The sequence below is a fragment of the Pelophylax lessonae genome (genome assembly GCF_965119305.1).
Source record: "Pelophylax lessonae genome assembly, chromosome: 1".
Taxonomy (NCBI): domain Eukaryota; kingdom Metazoa; phylum Chordata; class Amphibia; order Anura; family Ranidae; genus Pelophylax; species Pelophylax lessonae.
Window position 1 is genome coordinate 35,623,767 of NC_138768.1, and position 19,576 is coordinate 35,643,342.

Consider the following 19,576-nt stretch of genomic DNA (forward strand, 5'->3'; position numbering starts at 1 on the left):
ATGGCCACCGCCAGAATTGCTAGGGAGGGTGTTTATCAAAGTGTTTTAGCATAATAAAGCCTGGAGACATGGAAGAAGGGGGAGAGGGTGGTAGTCTTGCTTTGAATATTAAAAACAAATTAAATAGCGTTTTTTGTTTGTAGTCCTCAAGTCCCACTTTAAAAATTATCTCAATACAATACAAAAGCCGCTCATCAGCTCTCCTCTACCCACGTGCCGTCAGCATGAGCACAGGAATACCGATAACCCGCACTTCCTATTTACACTGACCAGCTGTGACTGGACACAGCTGATCACATGGTAAAGAGCCTATGTCATAGGCTCTTTTACCGTGATCGGAGATGCAGTGTTTCAGAGGGATACAACGCACCACACGCCCCTGGGGGGCACTCACGAGTGGCATGTTCTGAAGGATTTCCTACGACGTCCAATCAGAATGGGAAAGCCACAGCCCGGCCGCCATTTTGTTAAAAAATACACTAAAATTACATTTTTGTATACACAAAGTACTACCCAATTTTTTGGGTAAAATACAAAAGATAGGGTTGTGCTAAGTAAATAAGGCACCCATCATCAAGCCCTAAAAATTGCAAAAGGCTGTAAAAAAAAAAAAAAAAAAAAAAATGGTACCCAAAATGGTCCATAAACAACTGAATCCCCCTTGGATTGGGACTTTGAATACGGTAACTTCAACACAAAAACATATCTATATCTTCATCCATCCCTCCCTCCTTCGTTTATTGATTTATATAAAAAATTGATATGTACAAAATGACAAAGTTGAGACCCCGTTCACACTGGGGCGACCCAACTTTGCCGGGCGACCTGTGAAGTCGCGGCGCGCAGCTCGCACCGCGACCTCGGAGGCGGCCGGCACGGACTTCATATCATTGAAGTCAATGCAGGTCGCTCCACAGAAGCTCCGGACCCTTTTTCTAAGTCGGAGCGACTTGTGTCGCTCTATTAGAACAGGTCCTGTGCTGCTCTATGGCAGGCAACTCACGGCGACTTGTCAGGCAACCAGGTCGCCCCAGTGTGAACGGGGTCTAAAAAACTGCATCTCAGTCATAAAATTGAACCTTCCATGGAATTGTATGATGTGATGCAGCACAACTCCTGAGCACCCTACGTGTTACAGGACCACACCCTTCCTCAGGGTGATGAGGAGATGTACCAGTTCCCAATTTGTGTTTCTATCTACAACAAAAAGTCACATGTTCTCATTATTGAATTCACAATATATTACACAGTATACTAGAACGTTCACCTGGCACAAAGTAAAGCTGGCCTTGCACTAGCCAAAAAATCGTTCAAAAAATCTGTCATTTGGTCCGTTTGTTCGTTCTTCGTCTAGTTAATGGGCACAAATAGAAAGTCGGTTTTTAACTTTTCAGAGCCCAAAAATCAAAACGAACATTTTGGAAAATTCTGCCCGAACGATAAATTGAAAGGTTAAAGAGGTTGTAAACCCTCTCTTGGACCTTGTACCTCTAGGTAGGGATGCACCTATCCGATATTCGGATTGGATATTGGCCCCGATACTGGCAAAATAGCTGGATCGGTAAAAATTTAGAAGACCCACGGGCCGATCCGGGGCGTCGCTACTCTCCAGGCTTCTGACCCTCCAATCACTTCAATAGGAGAAAAGCTTTTACTCATCTAATTCTACAGTTGCAGGCATTCTTCTGTTTATAGGGGGGGGGGGGGGGGGTCGTCTTTCTTTCGGTATCCACATCACTGGCTGTGTGATGTGGACATTTCCTAGGTATCTGCTGATCCCGATACGGAAGTATTTTGTTATAAGCTCACAAAACAGTACTTCCGGATCGGGATCAGCAATTTCACAAAGCAAAAGATCGGGACCAAAAAAGTCGGATCTGTGCATCCCTACCTCTAGGTAAACCTTTAATAAAACTTACCTATAGGTACTGTAAATATCTCCTAAACTTGCACCGTTTAGGAGATATTTACTTTTAATGCAGCCGATAACTTCATCTTGCACTCTCAAGGAACAGCCACCCGTGCTGTTCCTTCAGAGTGAATGGCAGCTCCTGCGCGCATACGGGGGAGTGATGTAATCGCGCCTACGGCCAATCAGACCAGGAAGCAGGACGGCCGAACATGTCGGCTGTCCTGTCACTGAGTGGGCAGCACTGCGGGGGCATTGTTCTAAGGTACAGTAAACCCCCGCTCCATTGCGGTTCAGTTTTTGCGGTCCCGGTATATTGCGGTTTTTTTGTAATGTTATTTTACTATATAAATCATTAAAAATGAAATATTTTTGTGTTTTCCATAGCTCTTGCTATGTCTCTTAGTATCTTTTATGTGTTTAAATGAGTTTCTATTGTTTTAAAAGTGTGTTTAAAGACCTTAAAATGCATTTACACGTACAGTGACAGTAAAAAAAAAAAAACATGCCTACAATGCATTTTAATAGTGTTTTTCTATTTCGCGGATTTTTACTTTTTGCGGCTGGGTCCGGAACGTAACCCCCGCAATGGAGGGGGTTTACTGTATTTCATAATGAGCTAGTATGCGATGCACACTAGCTCATTATGCCTTTGTCTTACAGGGTTTTTTTCTCTCTTTTTTTGGGGGAGGGTTTACTTCCTCTTTAATGTGTTTCTCGCCCGAATTGTTTGCAATCGGCATATGTGACAAAATCACCGAAAAACTGATTCATTTATGTCCATTGAACGATCGGTCAAAATTCGGTCATTACATGATGGCACGATTGTCTGGTCTCACGGCCGAGTGTTCGTTTTTCGAAAACGATTTTTCATATAGTGTATGGCCAGCTTTAGTCTAAGTCTCCATTCACACTAATACGACTTGGTCAGCCTGACAAGTCGCGCACCATCACGTCCCATAGTGTAGTACAGGAACGGTTCTAATAGGAGCGACAGAAGTCGCTCCGACTTAGAAAAAGGGTCCTGTACTACTTTGGGGCGTCCTGGAGCGACCTGCATAGACATTTTATGAAGTCCGTGCAAGTCGTGCCGAAGTCGCAGGTCACCTCCGAAGTCGTGCCGCTTCAGTGTGAATGCGGTCTAAGTTGTACGTGCCATCCCATGTTCAAAGAGCGCAAGTCTGTGGGAATATCTTCAATTAAAACAAAATAGGAATAGTCAGCACTTTGTAGATATGAGTGGACACGAAAATCAAAAGGCATCCGAGGCAGGGCCAACCCATGAATCCCACGGAGGTCCCAATGAGAAAAGAGGGGGGCTTCTGTTGTCTGTCTTAAAGTAAAAATAATATAGGATGGTACAATGTCAAATATATAGTTATATACACCATTTATTAAACCTTCCAAACCATTAAAAATGGTCCATAGGCAACCTTTCAAGTGAAGTGGAAAAGGGACATTTTATGCCTCGTTTCCACTGAGCGGTTCGGTACAGTTCAGTACGGTACACCTTGACCAGGCTTGCGTTTCCACCGCCAACAGTACCCTTACATGATAGGCGTAGTGTAGCCGGAAAGTAGTGATCGACATCACTTGGCGTGGATCCTTTGTTAACCAATCAGCTTCCTGCAAAGTGTAGCTCCACCCTGTTGGTACGGTACGATTGTCCTTGGTACCCCAACGAAAGGATCCCAAAAAAGTGGTACGGTTCGGAATTAGGGTACCATTCACAACTTTTGACAATGGAAAACGGCAGAAACTGCGTACCGTACCGAACCACTCAGTGAAAACGAGGCATTAGAGGACAGTGGGGGTGAACAGTTTGGGAAGAGGTGTGAAATGAGGCCATCTACAAACAGGAACTCCAACGTCATCTGTCTTCCACATACAACACTGTTTTAACATACCCTGGTGACCCGACAACCAGGGCCGCTGATAGGGGGGGGGAGACCACCAGCCCTCTTGTAGGGGGCCCACACAGAGAGGGGGATTAGTGATGGACAACAAATACAGAAATCTTCCTCCAGCACCTGAATCTGATCTGTCCCTCTCCCTGCTATCAGCTTTTATCTGTTGAGAAAGACAGTTGTCCCTCACTAATCCCCCTCCCTAGTGTGGGTCCCCCTCCCAGCACTGGCTCTAATGTTATCTCTGCTCAGGAGTTTATTTGTAAATTGTAACTTTGTTTCTCTCTCTCTGTCTCTCTGATCTCTGAGCTCCGACTGCCCAGCCTGTATATTTTTCTCATCTCATCTTTTTTATTTAACAGTTTTTTTTTTAGATTTAGCAGGAATTATGTGAGTTATGTTATATTTGTGTCTGCTAATAGTGATTTTGTTGTAATTTTAGCTAAATATATCTTTAATATTTTCTTGGGGGGGCCCTGCTAGGTAGTCTGTACGGGGCCCCGCAATTTCTAACAGCAGCCCTGCTGACAACGCACACCCTTTACCCATGCGACTAGAAGAATCAACATCTATGCAGGTCTCCTGCCACCAAGGATGGTTATGTATATGGCACAGGGTGGCTCTACAGCCTTCATACCTCCCATCGTGTTCTTAGACAAACATCCACCTTGACACAACCCATGGTGACTGGATTGGGGTGTCGGTGCCATCTGTGTGGATATCAATGCTGGGCCACCTTTCTGACACTCAAGTGGCTTGAAGAAGCTATGAAAGGTCTTCAACATTCCAGAACAAGTCCAGATGAATGACTACTCCTAGCTATACTATGACCTGGGTAACCAGAACCTTCAGAGAGTGGTTCTCACAGTGACTACAGAAGAAAATACCTAGTGATTAGCACTATGTGAAAGAAAAATGGGGAGGGGGATGGGACTGACAACACAAATATAATACATACATTTTAGCTTTAACCACTTGCCGGCCGCCGCAGATTTACTGCGACAGGCTAGCTCGGCTGCGCAAATCGCCGTACCTGTACGGCGATCTGCGGGAGTGATCCTAAGATGCGGGCGTGCGCTGCCGGGGGTGCATGCGCACACCCCCTTTAGCTGATGCATGGGGTCGACCGCCGCGATTGCCACCAGGCACCTGCGATCGCTCCCCATGGAGAGAGACAACAGAGGTCTGCTGTTGTAAACATAGCAGACCGTTCTCACAGGAATCCTAACAGAGCGACTGTGTGCCTCCTATTTAGGAACACAGGTCTCCCGTGTTGATTCCACAAGCCCCTCCCCATCACAGTTAGAAAACACCCCATAGGCTCACAACTTAACCCTTTTATCGCCCCTGGGTTACCCCTTCCCTGCCAGTGTCATTATTACAGTAACAGTGCATTTTTTTTAGCACTGATTTCTATATTAATGTCACTGGTCCGTTATGGGTCCGATCTGTCCATTGCAACGTCAAAGTCCCAAAAAAAAAAAAACATGCAAGCATGGAGCGCTTTACATTAAAAAAAAAAATTTAAAGCGCTCTGTGCTCGCGCGCAGAAGGGAACACATACGCAAGTCGCGTCAGCATATATATACATATGTTTAAACCACACGTGAGGCATCGCCGCAATCTTTAGTGAGAGCGATAATTCTAGCACAAGACCTCCTCTAAAGGCCCCATTCACACTAGTGCAACTTGTCCCGCGATTTTGGACTGCAAAATCGCATGACAAGTCGTTTTCCATTATTTTCAATGAGCCCCATTCATATCAGTGCGTTTTAAGTCGCACCGACTTCAAAGTAGTTCCTGCACTACTTTGCCACGATTTTAATGCGTTTTGAGGCATATAGCCTTGCCATTGCTTTCAAAATCGCGTCAAAGTCGCGGTAAAATTGCGTCGCATAAGTGTGACTTACTCTAAACTGGTGATCTGTTAAAATATTTTAAAGCGTGGCCTATTGAGATTTTCAGGTACTGAAGTTTTGTCACCATTACACGAGTGTGCGCAATTTTAAAGCATGACATGTTGGGTATCTTTTACTCCCTGTAACATTCTTTCACACCACACAAAAAATTGGGCTGCCCTTTTTTTTTTTTTAAACAGTAAACACACTGTCGATTAAATTTTGATCACTTTTATTGCGGTCACAAAAAATATCAACATCCCCTGCGACAGTAATTGTTTTTTCCTGTGAACGTGGAGCTACCCTTTAAGGCAAATTTTTTTATTCAGGTGTTATTTATAAAAAAACAGGAATGCACAATTCCTACCGCCTGACACCCGGGACAAGCAGTTCAGGCAAGTATTTGTTTTTTGGTTACAGGGTAACTCCACTTTTGTAGGAAAAAAAAATAAAAAAAATCAGCAAATAAAGAAAAAAATATAGCGTATACAATGGCCACACAACTCTTATTGTAATTGAATGTTATCAAAAATTTCCTTTCCTTTTCAAACTGCAGCTGTTGTAATTTTCTGAAAACGCAAAGCAATATGGCCGCCTGGAGCTGTTCTGTACACAGAATGTATACTGACCACACCCCCAGAAACATCATTTCCTGCTTGTGTGATTGGCTCACCAATTTTCCCAGAAGTCTGCACTAAGATACAAGTCAGATTTCTGGAATCCCCTGCAACAAAAATGTCATTTCTGGTGAGATACTCCCAATAGGAACACGTCTAAAGGGATGCAGGCCCAGCAGATTTTCTCATTAGTGCTCTGCAGCTGCCACAGCTGATAGATAATTATGAAACCACTCCCGTTATACCCACTCAGCACAGAGGAACAAACAATGATTTCTTCAGAATAACAAAAGACAGGAATCTGAAACAAAGTTTGTTATAATCCTTGTAATGTACAGAGATCACCCAGAGGGGTATGGTTTTTTTTCTCAACAAAAATGGAGTTATGCTTTAACATTTAGCCGAATGCTTCCACACACCCGGTAAAGTGCCCCCCCAGCTAAAGTGCCCCCCCAGCTAAAGTGCCTCACAATTCCAGGTGGTACAGGCAAGCATAATAATTTCTAAAAAAAAAGTGTAATAAGCAATCAGTAGGAACAAGATGACCCAGCTGACGTTGAAGGCTGAAGGTCCCGTGTAGGTCTGCCAGGACAGTTAGGTAACGAGGTTTGTTCACCCTACATGACATTTCTCTAAGTTTTGAGAGTACAAAAATCAGATTGGGGGGGAGGGGAAATCGGAATTGCAACAGATCACTTTAATAACTGCAACCCAAGCAATTCCTGTCTACCCGGTTACACTCACTATGACAGCATTCCTCCGCCTCCTTACATCACAGCTGCTGCAAAATACGCAATGTTACACAGCTTTGGGACGCATGCGATGACCTCAAATGATGCAATGCTTGCGCTTAGCGACCAATCACTGGGCCTTAACCCTGTCACATGACAGAGGGGGGATGGCATCATCACTCCCTGTAAGCACTTTGAAGGAGCAGCAAGAGTCTTGCCAAGGAGAGCATAATTTAGCTTTAAAGCGGAGTTCCAGCCACAGAATCTTTTTTTTTTTATCAATACCTCCCAAGCCGTCAACCCCCCCCCCCCCCCCTCATACATCAACTAATCCTGTTTTTTTACAGTGTAATAATCGATTGGCAATTATAAAATCTTACTTTATATGTCCTGAGCGCCGCCATCTTTGTCCAGGTTCCCCTGAAGCCGCTGTGTGTAAATGGATGCCCTGCTTCCTGGTTCGAGAGAGGGGCCGGTGAATGCAGCGTGAAAGCTCGCGCATGCCCAGTACTATGCGATCGGCATAGTATAGGGATGCCTATCATCGCGTTATTTCCCGTTTGCAAATAACGCGATGAGAGGAGCAGCTGGCCGCCTACGTCACTGCCCATTGCATCCTGGGAGTGACGAGTGAGAGCTTCCAGGACGCATTGCGGGACAGGAAGTGACGGCGCGGGCCGCAGCGGGAGGAAGTGGAAGGAAAGGGGAGTATATTTTCTACAATAATAAGTAAAAAAAAAAAAAAAATCGTGGCATTCCATGGCATGGAGGTGATCAGCCTGTGGCACTGCTGAGGTGTTATGGAAGCCCAGGTTGCTTTGATAGCGGCCTTCATCTCATCTGCATTGTTGGGTCTGGTGTCTCACCTTCCTCTTGGCAATACCCCACAGATTCTCTATGGGGTTTAGGTCAGGCCAGTAGGTGGAGCCCTCTTTCCTAGGTGGAGCCCTCCTGATTGCTGCACAGAGACCTCCTCTTCCTAGGTGGAGCCCTCCTGATTGCTGCACAGAGACCTCCTCTTCCTAGGTGGAGCCCTCCTGATTGCTGCACAGAGACCTCCTCTTCCTAGGTGGAGCCCTCCTGATTGCTGCACAGAGACCTCCTCTTCCTAGGTGGAGCCCTCCTGATTGCTGCACAGAGACCTCCTCTTCCTAGGTGGAGCCCTCCTGATTGCTGCACAGAGACCTCCTCTTCCTAGGTGGAGCCCTCCTGATTGCTGCACAGAGACCTCCTCTTCCTAGGTGGAGCCCTCCTGATTGCTGCACAGAGACAATCAGTGGGAGCCAGAAAAGCAAGGGGCTGTCTGGAACTTGCCTATACTATTGACAGATGAATTATCTGTATGAGGAGATACCATTTATAGCACATATTTCTATGGGAGAGTGAAATTGAGAGTAACCCCAAAAAGAGCGGAGCTCGGGACCTGCCTGGCTGAGTGGTGTACCTTAAATCCTATACGCTGGTTACCCCTGTAGGGGTGCCGCCCTCTGGTGAGTGCGGGAATTATCGAGAGGGGAGCACTGATTTCCTCACCCAGCACCCACGTTTTGGGACCACCTTGGGACTCCCTTTGTTCCAATTTTTTTATTTTTTATTAGCCAACATATCGCTTATGAACTTTTCTTGAACAATTGCTTTTTACATCTACTTATTTGTATGGACTTTTTTACTGGATCATCCAGATCCATTCATATTTGCTATATATATATATATATATATATATATATATATATATATATATATATATATATATATATATATATATATATTTTTTTTTGGGGTTCACCTTATCACCAATTCACTTGGTTTACTGAAGTAGTATATCTGGGTTATTTCTCGGATCACTTATGCTAATTTAATTTATTTGACAATCACATTGGCTACACCTAGCATTGGCTAGTTTTCTCACCCCTTCCTTCTTTGATTAAGGCTCCATGTACACGGGACGTTGTTAAAAGTCCCTTTGAATGCTGGAATTTTTAGGACGTTTGAAACGTCCGTTCAGTCGCGTTTGTACCGGCGTTTAGCAGCGTTTGCGGGCGTTTGCGTTTAGAAGCGTTCCTAGAGGTCAAAAAAATTATTCCCCTTTAAAATGGAAAAACGCGAACGCTAAACGCGGGTCATCGCGTTCGGACGCGTTTAGACGCGTTCGGACGTGTTTGTGCGTTTGAAACGCCGGGAAACACACGTTCGAACGCAAATAATTGTGTTCTAAAAACAGTCCCTGAACGAAACTGCCTGCAAATGACTGTAAACGACCTGGTGTACATGGACAGATAAGATAAAATGTAGATGGGTTCAGGGGCTTCTGAAAAAAACGCCCAACTGCTCCTAAACGGCCATTTCCAGCGTCCCGTGTACATGGAGCCTAAGAACAAGTCATTTTCACCATTTATATATTTTTTTACTTGATATTATATTTTATGGAATTCAATCATCTATTTATATGAATACACAATCCCTTTCCATATAATATATAATTTATATTTCTAACCAGGTCACTGTCACTTTATTTGCACTTATTTGCCTTTATTACAGTGCATATCCATTAGTGTATTTTTATATTGCATTACTTATTTATTATTGTGTATTTCTATATTGTATCATCTATTTATTGGTTCAGTGCAATTATCTATATTCACCTTGTTATTCCAAATGACAAACACACCTGACCTACTGATTGAGACACTATCCCTGGCAGCGCCAATTTACCTCACCTTCTATCACATTCCTGAATATAGATCACATACTATATTTTGGGGTAGGCTGCAGCCATTTTACTTCTTTATCCATTAGCGCGGATTTCTTAAACATAGTAAAAATATAATAGAAGCAATGTAAAAACCATTTATTTCAAAAAGTTATTTTGTTTTAAATAGTTTAAAACTCAAAATGGTGCTAGAATTTTTTTTTTGTATAAACCTGCCATCCCAGGGAAGCCTTCACACATTCCCAACAAAAATGGGTTGGGCACACATCTTACTCAATCAGTAGTCACTGCTGTCCTACGCATTGGGATTACTAAACAGGAAGTCAGCTATGTGCAGAGAAATCTCTCTCCCATAATCCTGCAGCACCAGTTCTGCCAACTGTGACACATTTTTTAAAATTCAACGTAAAAAAAAAAAAGGGCAGGTGACTGAACAACAAAGCAATTAATAAATGCAAAACAAACAGTGCTAAAGAGATCTAAACAAAATACAAAAATACAAAACTTTATATTTTATTTGAGACCGGAAAAACAGTAAAAAAAAAAAAAAAACCCGACAGGGGCTTCTAGTCCTTCCCACTATAAAAAGGAATATATATATATATATATATATATATATATATATATATATATATATATATATATATATATATATATAAGATTATATACACACACGCTTATCTATCTATCTGTCTATCTCTCTATATGTGCCGCCGCCAGGGTGGAAGAACTGTTCTCCCAGTGGTCGGCTAGGAAACTGGGAAGAGGAGAGCCATCTGGATCACACATTTGAATTGCCCAGCGGCTGCAGTCAGACTGGACCGGCCCCTGAAAATAGACAGCATTTTGGTCCAACGCCAGGATGTGTTACTTCTATCATAGAAGCTGGTCCAGGAGGTGGGACTACATTTGACTGCGGCCGCCGGGCAATTCAAATTTAAGCTGTGTCTTAGTGAGAGATCCCCACTCTGTGATCCAGTCGGCTCTCCTCCCTGACCGACGGGCCCTGGCGGCGAGGGCCGCACCGACGGGCCCTGGCGACGAGGGCTTGAGCCGACGGGCCCTGGCGGCGAGGGCTTGCGCCGACTGGCCCTGGCGGCGAGGGCTTGCGCCGACTGGCCCTGGCGGCGAGGGCTTGCGCCGACTGGCCCTGGCGGCGAGGGCTTGCGCCGACTGGCCCTGGCGGCGAGGGCTTGCGCCGACTGGCCCTGGCGGCGAGGGCTTGCGCCGACTGGCCCTGGCGGCGAGGGCTTGCGCCGACTGGCCCTGGCGGCGAGGGCTTGCGCCGACTGGCCCTGGCGGCGAGGGCTTGCGCCGACGGGCCCTGGCGGCGAGGGCTTGCGCCGACGGGCCCTGGCGAAGTTGTTAATGTTTATTTTTGTAAATTAATTCTCCCTGGCGAAGTTGTTAATGTTTATTTTTGTAAATTAATTCTGCATAAAACTTTTAAGTGTCATTTCATGAGATAATTTATCAGGGCGTATTTAGGGGCAGGGTAGGGCAACTGGTGGCGAGCAACTCCTAAGGCCTGGCTGGTAGCTCAGGACCTAAAATTGAGAAAATTTCTCTCGGTTTTCGTAAAATTTGTTTCTAGGTATGAATCAGCCCTGCATCAAAAACAAAATAATCCTAAAAATAAAAAAAGAAAACACCATTCTTGGAACTTTTCTCCACTACATCATCAGGCAACTAGTGGACTATTTTTTTATCAAGAATATTAGAAGTGGATTTAGAAGTGAAGAACCAGCTAGTCACATCTACAGAGAAAAGGATGTACATTCCTATATGTCATGAACAAGAAACCACAAAAAACAGATAAAAGACTACTTGATAAAAAAAACAAAAACCTCTCAATGGTGTTTAACTTCCTTTGCTTACTTGAGCACGCCAGGCCATACAGATTAAGAGTCCGGCTTGCCTTTATTTTAGCTGTACAAACGACTACACAAGAAGCCAACACAATAGCAGACAATAGCAGAGCAGCTGCTAGGAAGTACCCTACCCAACGAGCGCTTAATTATCCCCAAGGATAAAAAAGGCTGTCAGCCTCATATATATTTCATGAAGGCTTAAATATAAAACTCATGAAACCAGTTCTATCAGTGGTGTCACCATCGTATCCACCTAGGAAAATAGTTACCGCATAAAGTCTATAAAGCACAGGTAATAATTAAAGCCTTTGCCTACCAAACCATGGATGAGCTAGTAGCATTTTCTAGTTGAGCCTCAGAATAACCGGTGTTCCATTGTGCTGGAGCCACATGTTCTACCATCAGGCTGAGAAGCGTGTGATTTTTGGTTAGCAATACAACCAAACATTTCTAACCATACAGAGTAGGTCTGAAGGAACTTGAGCCACAAATGCTAGACAATCATGGTATTCGTCAACCAGATTTGTTCCCCATTACACGCTTTTCCTTCGAGCAGCCTTTCCTAACCAGAGTTCCATGGGGCCCTCCAAGGGTTGCAAGGGGTTTCTTGGGCTATGAGATAATTCTGACTCTCAGATAAGTAACCAATGATCCCACACATAACGTAAGGGGGGGGGGGGGGCACGTTCTACTGATCAAAGTAATGAGGCTCCTCTCCAATTCACTCTGCCTTCTCCCACCGACTCATTCAATGGTCAACAGTGTTCTAAGGTCCTTCAATAAACTCTAAGCACCACCAGTGAAATAGGTCTCTCTCCAACTGACTCTCCTAATGACCATTAAAATGTCCTTCTTCCATTTATTCTACAACTACCACCAGTTTAACAAGGCACTTTTGCCACCAACTCTACCAATGATCACTGGTGTAAGGACTCTTCCCACACTCTCAAACTAGAGTAACAAGGCCCTCCTTCCACTGACTCTCTCGAAGATACCAGTGCAATAAGGCCCTTCTTCCACTGACTCTCTCGAAGATACCAGTGCAATAAGGCCCTTCTTCCACTGACTCTCTCGAAGATACCAGTGCAATAAGGCCCTTCTACTGACTCTCTCGAAGATACCAGTGCAATAAGGCCCTTCTTCCACTGACTCTCTCGAAGATACCAGTGCAAAAAAGGCCCTTCCACTGACTCTCTCGAAGATACCAGTGCAATAAGGCCCTTCTTCCACTGACTCTCAAAGATACCAGTACAATAAGGCCCTCCTTCCACTGACTCTCGAAGATGCCAGTGCAAAAAGGCCCTCCTTCCACTGACTCTCTCGAAGATACCAGTGCAATAAGGCCCTTCTTCCACTGACTCTCTCAAAGATACCAGTGCAATAAGGCCCTTCTTCCACTGACTCTCGAAGATACCAGTGCAATAAGGCCCTCCTTCCACTGACTCTCTCGAAGATACCAGTGCAATAAGGCCCTTCTACTGACTCTCTCGAAGATACCAGTGCAATAAGGCCCTTCTTCCACTGACTCTCTCGAAGATACCAGTGCAATAAGGCCCTTCTTCCACTGACTCTCTCGAAGATACCAGTGCAATAAGGCCCTTCTACTGACTCTCTCGAAGATACCAGTGCAATAAGGCCCTTCTTCCACTGACTCTCTCGAAGATACCAGTGCAAAAAAGGCCCTTCCACTGACTCTCTCGAAGATACCAGTGCAATAAGGCCCTTCTTCCACTGACTCTTAAAGATACCAGTACAATAAGGCCCTCCTTCCACTGACTCTCGAAGATGCCAGTGCAAAAAGGCCCTCCTTCCACTGACTCTCTCGAAGATACCAGTGCAATAAGGCCCTTCTTCCACTGACTCTCTCAAAGATACCAGTGCAATAAGGCCCTTCTTCCACTGACTCTCGAAGATACCAGTGCAATAAGGCCCTCCTTCCACTGACTCTCTCGAAGATACCAGTGCAATAAGGCCCTCCTTCCACTGACTCTCTCGAAGATACCAGTGCAAAAAGGCCCTTCTTCCACAGACTCTCTCAAAGATACCAGTGCAATTAGGCCCTTCTACTGACTCTCTCGAAGATACCTGTGCAATAAGGCCCTTCTTCCACTGACTCTCTCGAAGATACCAGTGCAATAAGGCCCTCCTTCCACTGACTCTCTCGAAGATACCAGTGCAATAAGGCCTTTCTTCCACTGACTCTCAAAGATACCAGTACAATAAGGCCCTCCTTCCACTGACTCTCGAAGATGCCAGTGCAAAAAGGCCCTCCTTCCACTGACTCTCTCAAAGATACCAGTGCAATAAGGCCCTTCTTCCACTGACTCTCGAAGATACCAGTGCAATAAGGCCCTCCTTCAACTGACTCTCTCGAAGATACCAGTGCAATAAGGCCCTTCTTCCACAGACTCTCTCAAAGATACCAGTGCAATTAGGCCCTTCTTCCACTGACTCTCGAAGATACCACTGCAATAAGGCCCTTCTTCCACTGACTCTCCCAAAGGTTCCCACTGTAAGAAAAACAAACAAGTACACCACATTCCTTATTCAATGTTCGTGCCAATGTACTTTGAATTGTAGATACATAATAGTATATTAGCAGGGCTTTCCTGATATCTGGAAGTTATTTCAAGGGTTCCTCTGGTATTGATAGCGATCCTTAGCACCCCAGATGTTTTGGAACTACATTTCCCATGATGCTCTGCAGGGTAGTTGATCCTCATGGGAAATGTAGTTCCAGAACATCTGGGGTGCCAAGGGTTGCCATCACTGCTCTATGATAAAGAGGATTAGGACACCTCAAACACCGTTTTTTGGGCATTTTGAAGTTAAGTATCCAATCCACCCCCAGCTGATAAAGATCTACTTTTTTTTTCTCCTAGGGGATGATATTCTACAGAGTAGTACTTACCTTCACCTGCAGTCCTGCAACACCCAGCATTCTGGAGCTCTTCTCTCCAGCACTGGAATGTTTACAGGAACACTAACCAGTAGCCACATCCTATCCCAATGAAGTAGTCATTGGCCCCGCATGGTTGGCGATAACGTAAGGGATAGTGACAAGCACAAATCGAAGACCAGTAAGAACTTAAACATTGAGAGGACGGGTTACTCTTAGATCTTTGGTTAGTTGTTGGGAAATTCTAATTATCTTGGCCTCCCCCCATCCCCACCTTAAATGGTCAAATACCTATTAACTAGGAGGTGAGGAGTAAGGTGTCAGGCTTCTTATTCCTTCACTCTGTCTTATGGTTTGGGCCTCGTCGTCCTCATGAGCAATGCATGGCTATTGGTCCTGCATTGTATGTAATGAAGTCATCGTGTGACCGCAGCGTCTTGAAGAGCCTGGTCGTACAGATGAAGAATGCCTGCCAGAGTAAGAAATAAGTTATTACAACGTATTCCTTGTGCCCTAGGGATTTTACCCTTGCAATGTGGGGGGCACCACTGAAAGAATAGCTTTTTGATGATGCCTAGTCCGGCTATGAAGTAGATTTAAACCCCCATAAAAATATCAGCGTATGCCATTATTCTAACTAGCCTCCACTCCCTCGTCTTGTCTGGACATCTGGATGCTCAGGTACAAATCAAGACTACAGGCCTCACTGGCCTTAGGGAGACGACAACTGCAGCTGAGAATGGACTAGGCCAGTGCCCTGTGCTTTGGCCCATCATTTTGTAGCTCTGCTACATGTGTTGCCACCCTACCGATTCAGGCAATCACTTTGGTAAATGCAGCGTTGCCACCCTACTGATACAGGAGATCACGTTGCTATATGCTGCGTTACCATCCTACCGATACAGGCGATCGCTCTGCTACATGCAGTGTTGCCACCCAACCAATATGGGCGATCGCTTTGCTACATGCAGCGTTGCCACCCTACTGATACAGGCGATCATTCTGTTACATGCAGCTCTGCCAACCTACTGATATGGGCGATCATTCTGCTACATGCAGCGTTGCCACCCTGATACTTCTAGATTGTAAGCTCTAATGAACAGGGCCCTCTAGTTCCTCCTGTATTGAATTGTACTGTAACTGTATTGTCTTCCCTCACATTGTAAAGCGCTGCGCAAACTGTTGGCGCCATATAAATCCTGTATAATAATAATAATAATACTGATACGGGCGATCATTCTGCTACATGCAGCGTTGCCACCCTACTGATACGGGCGATCATTCTGCTACATGCAGCATTGCCACCCTACCGATACGGGCGATCGCTTTGCTACATGCAGCGTTGCCACCCTACTGATACGGGCAATCATTCTGCTACATGCAGCGTTGCCACCCTACCGATAGGGGCGATCATTCTGCTACATGCAGCGTTGCCACCCTACTGATACTGGCAATCATTCTGCTACATGCAGCGTTGCCACCCTACTGATACGGGCAATCATTCTGCTAAATGCAGCAGTGCCACCCTACTGATACATGCGATCATTCTGCTACATGCAGTATTGCAACTCTACTGGAACGGGTGATAGCTTTCCTAGATGCAGCGTTGCCACCACCGATACAGGTGATCACTTTGCTACAAGTAGCGTTGCCACACTGTTACAGGAAGTTATGCGAGCGCAATTTTCAAAGCCCTTTTTTTTTCAATGCAAACAATGCCTCCAAAAGCACAGGAACACAATACTGGACTATTTACAAGCAAAGAGAAGTTGGAGCTTTTAACTCTAGGTTTAGATAAACTCAAAAAAAAAAAAAAGGAGGAAAGGATCCCATCTACACAGGAAACCTTACTCAACCATAGAGATCAGAAGGGAGATCGCAGCCATCCATAGACATTCCAGGTTGGACTGCCATTAGGAATTAGAGCCCATTCACACTGGTCTGCTCTGTTTTAGCGTACAGGCTGGTGTCCATTTTGTTGGATGGTAAAATACGCCGTTTGAATGCGTCACCATTTTTGTTAAACTTTATCGAGAGTGTACAAAGTCGCAAAACATTCAAGTCTCAGCACTGCAGTGTGTAACGGTCCTAGGTATTGAATAGGGGAAGTAAACAAGGGGGCGGTATTGAATAGGGGGAAGTAAACAAGGGGGCGGTATTGAATAGGGGAAGTAAACAAGGGGCGGTATTGAATAGGGGAAGTAAACAAGGGGCGGTATTGAATAGGGGAAGTAAACAGAGGGCGGCACCAGATCTCACGCATGTGCAGACCAGGATCCATGGGACCTGAAGTAGAAGAGCAGTGCCAGAGAAGAGGACAACACTGGACAGGTCTGGTAGTATATGAATGCAGCATAACAAAGTACCAAAAGAGGAAGGGGAAAAAAAAAATGAAATTTGGTATTGGCATTGGTGGGGTGAAGGTCCTCTTAGGTATACCGGTCCCATACCCTTTAAAGCACCCCCTTGTTCCACAGCCTTAAATGAGCCCTGACCCTTCAGATTTAGGAACCCATATCCCACCAGCTTCTAAGAACTATCCAACCACCTTCAAAGAATACCCACCCTTTCTGTTCTAAGGAACCCCCATCCAATCACCTTCAAAGAACACCCCCATCCGCACACCCCCTCCATATCCCTTCATCTTCTAAGGAACCCCCCCGTCCATGCCTATACTACAGAATCCCGTCCCCATCCCTTCCTCGTCTAGGCAACCCCCCCCCTCCATATTTCCTCTTCTAGGAACCCCCCCCCCCCCCATCCTATGTACCTTCCTATTCTAGAGAATCCCATCCCCATCTCTTCTAGGGAACCCCCCCCATCCCATGTACCTTCCTCTTCTAGGGAATCTCCCCCCCCATCCCTTCCTCTTCTAGGGAATCCCCCCCCCCCCATCCCTTCCTCTTCTAGGGAATGCCCCCCCCATTCCTTCCTCTTCTAGGGAATCTTCCCCCCCCCCCCAGTCCCTTCCTCTTCTAGGGAATCCCCCCCCCCCCCCAGTCCCTTCCTCTTCTAGGGAATCCCCCCCCCCATCCCTTCCTCTTCTAGGGAATCTTCCCCCCCCCCCAGTCCCTTCCTCTTCTAGGGAATCTCCCCCCCCCAGTCCCTTCCTCTTCTAGGGAATCTCCCCCCCCCAGTCCCTTCCTCTTCTAGGGAATCTCCCCCCCCCAGTCCCTTCCTCTTCTAGGGAATCTCCCCCCCCCCAGTCCCTTCCTCTTCTAGGGAATCTTCCCCCCCCCAGTCCCTTCCTCTTCTAGGGAATCTTCTCCCCCCCCCCCAGTCCCTTCCTCTTCTAGGGAATCTCCCCCCCCCAGTCCCTTCCTCTACTAGGGAATCCCCCCCCATCCCTTCCTCTTCTAGGGAATCCCCCCCATCCCTTCCTCTCCTAGGGAATCCCCGCCATCCCTTCCTCTCCTAGGGAATCCCCCCCCCATCCCTTCCTCTTCTAGGGAAACTCCCCCCATCCCCCACATCCCTTCCCCTCCTAGGGAATAGCCCCCCCCCCCCCTCATCACTTCCTCTTCTAGGGAAACTCCCACCATCCCTTCCTCTTCTAGGGAAACTCCCCCCATCCCTTCCTCTTCTAGGGAAATCCCCCCCATTCCTTCCTCTTCTAGGGAAATCCCCCCCCCATCCCTTCCTCTTCTAGGGAAATCCCCCCATCCCTTCCCTTCCTCTTCTAAGGAAACCCCCCCCCCATTCCCTTCCTCTTCTAGGGAAACCCCCCCATCCCTTCCTCTTCTAGGGAAATCTCCCCCCCCATCCCTTCCTCTTCTAGGGAAATCTCCCCCCCCATCCCTTCCTCTTCTAGGGAAATTTCCCCCCCTCCCCCATCCCTTCCTCTTCTAGGGAAATTTCCCCCCCCCCATCCCTTCCTCTTCTAGGGAACCCCTCCCCCATCCCTTCCTCTCCTAGGGAACCTCCCCCCGCCCCTTCCTCTTTTAGGGAACACCCCGTCCCCCCAGCCTCCAAGGAACACCACCATCCCCCCAGCCTCCAAGGAACACCCCCCTGTCCCCTCTTCTAAGGAACCCCCCCCCCCCCAATCCTTTTAAGGAACCCTGGACCCAAGCGATCTCATATTACACAAGCCACCCTTAGGAAGTGCAGACCTCCATCCTCCCAATACTCACTTTGAAGTACCCCCCTTCGTAGAGGGTGTTGGGGGGCCCGAAGATGGCCACCTCCCAGTTGTAGAGGTCGCTCTCGTCCACCAGCGTGATGCGGAAACCCTCCACCGGCTCCTCCTGCAGGGACTTGAGCTCCAGCATCAGGGCTTTCTGTGAGCTGGTCATCTGTTGCTGGGCCATGGTGGCCTACAAGGGGGGGTAGACTGGTGGTGGGGGGAGGGGAAGTTTAGGGCCCAGTCAAAGAGTCCTATCCTTGGTGTGTTGGGGGCCTTGTCCCTATAGTGAGTGTCAGCTCTTGGGATCAGGTTCCTGTAGGCTCTCCCAAGTCCTTTATTTCCTCCACAGATCAGATCCAACACCCAGTCCAGATAAAGTGAAGTCCTTGTGCCTCCGCCACAGGCGAGTGTCAGCCCTTGGGACCAGCTACTTATGGGACTTGCATTAGCGGGGGGCCCAGATAGCCTCCTGCGGAGGGAAACTCCTTTGTGCCTCCCCTCCCCCAGCTGCTGAGTGCTAGCTCTTGGGACCAGCAGCCTGCGGGGGGCCTTCTATAGGCCCGGTACACTAACCACAGTCTGTACAAGCTCAGATCTTTGTTTTGTCTACAATAGAGTGCTAGCTCCTGTGACCAGCAGCCTATGGGGGCCCCTCAGGGCTCTGAACAAGTTCACACAGGGCCCTATAAGAGAACCACAGTCCGTATAGGTCTGACTAAGCCCTAGCAGAGTGCTAGCTCTTGGGACTAGCCTCCTATGAGGGCACAGAACAGCCAACCGAGCTCCAGCTCCTTTGTGTGGTGAGTGTCAGCTCTTGGGACCAGTTAGTGGCTCTATGAGTCAGGAGACGTAGAGGCTGCGCCCAGGGTGGCCCCCCAGGATCTCTTCCCTCGCTGGGGACACGGTGG

General features: G+C 46.7%; 1 protein-coding gene across 1 annotated transcript in view; it reads right to left on the minus strand.

Annotated features, from left to right (window-relative positions):
* UBE2R2 (ubiquitin conjugating enzyme E2 R2) overlaps window positions 1–18,888 on the minus strand; it is a 76,649-nt gene extending 57,761 nt beyond the window's left edge. Inside the window, exon 1 of the mRNA XM_082253370.1 lies at window positions 18,676–18,888. Within this exon, the coding sequence (XP_082109496.1) occupies window positions 18,676–18,852 (177 nt within the window). The 5' untranslated portion in view covers window positions 18,853–18,888. The remainder of the gene's footprint in view (window positions 1–18,675) is intronic.
* Window positions 18,889–19,576: the final 688 nt, after the last annotated feature.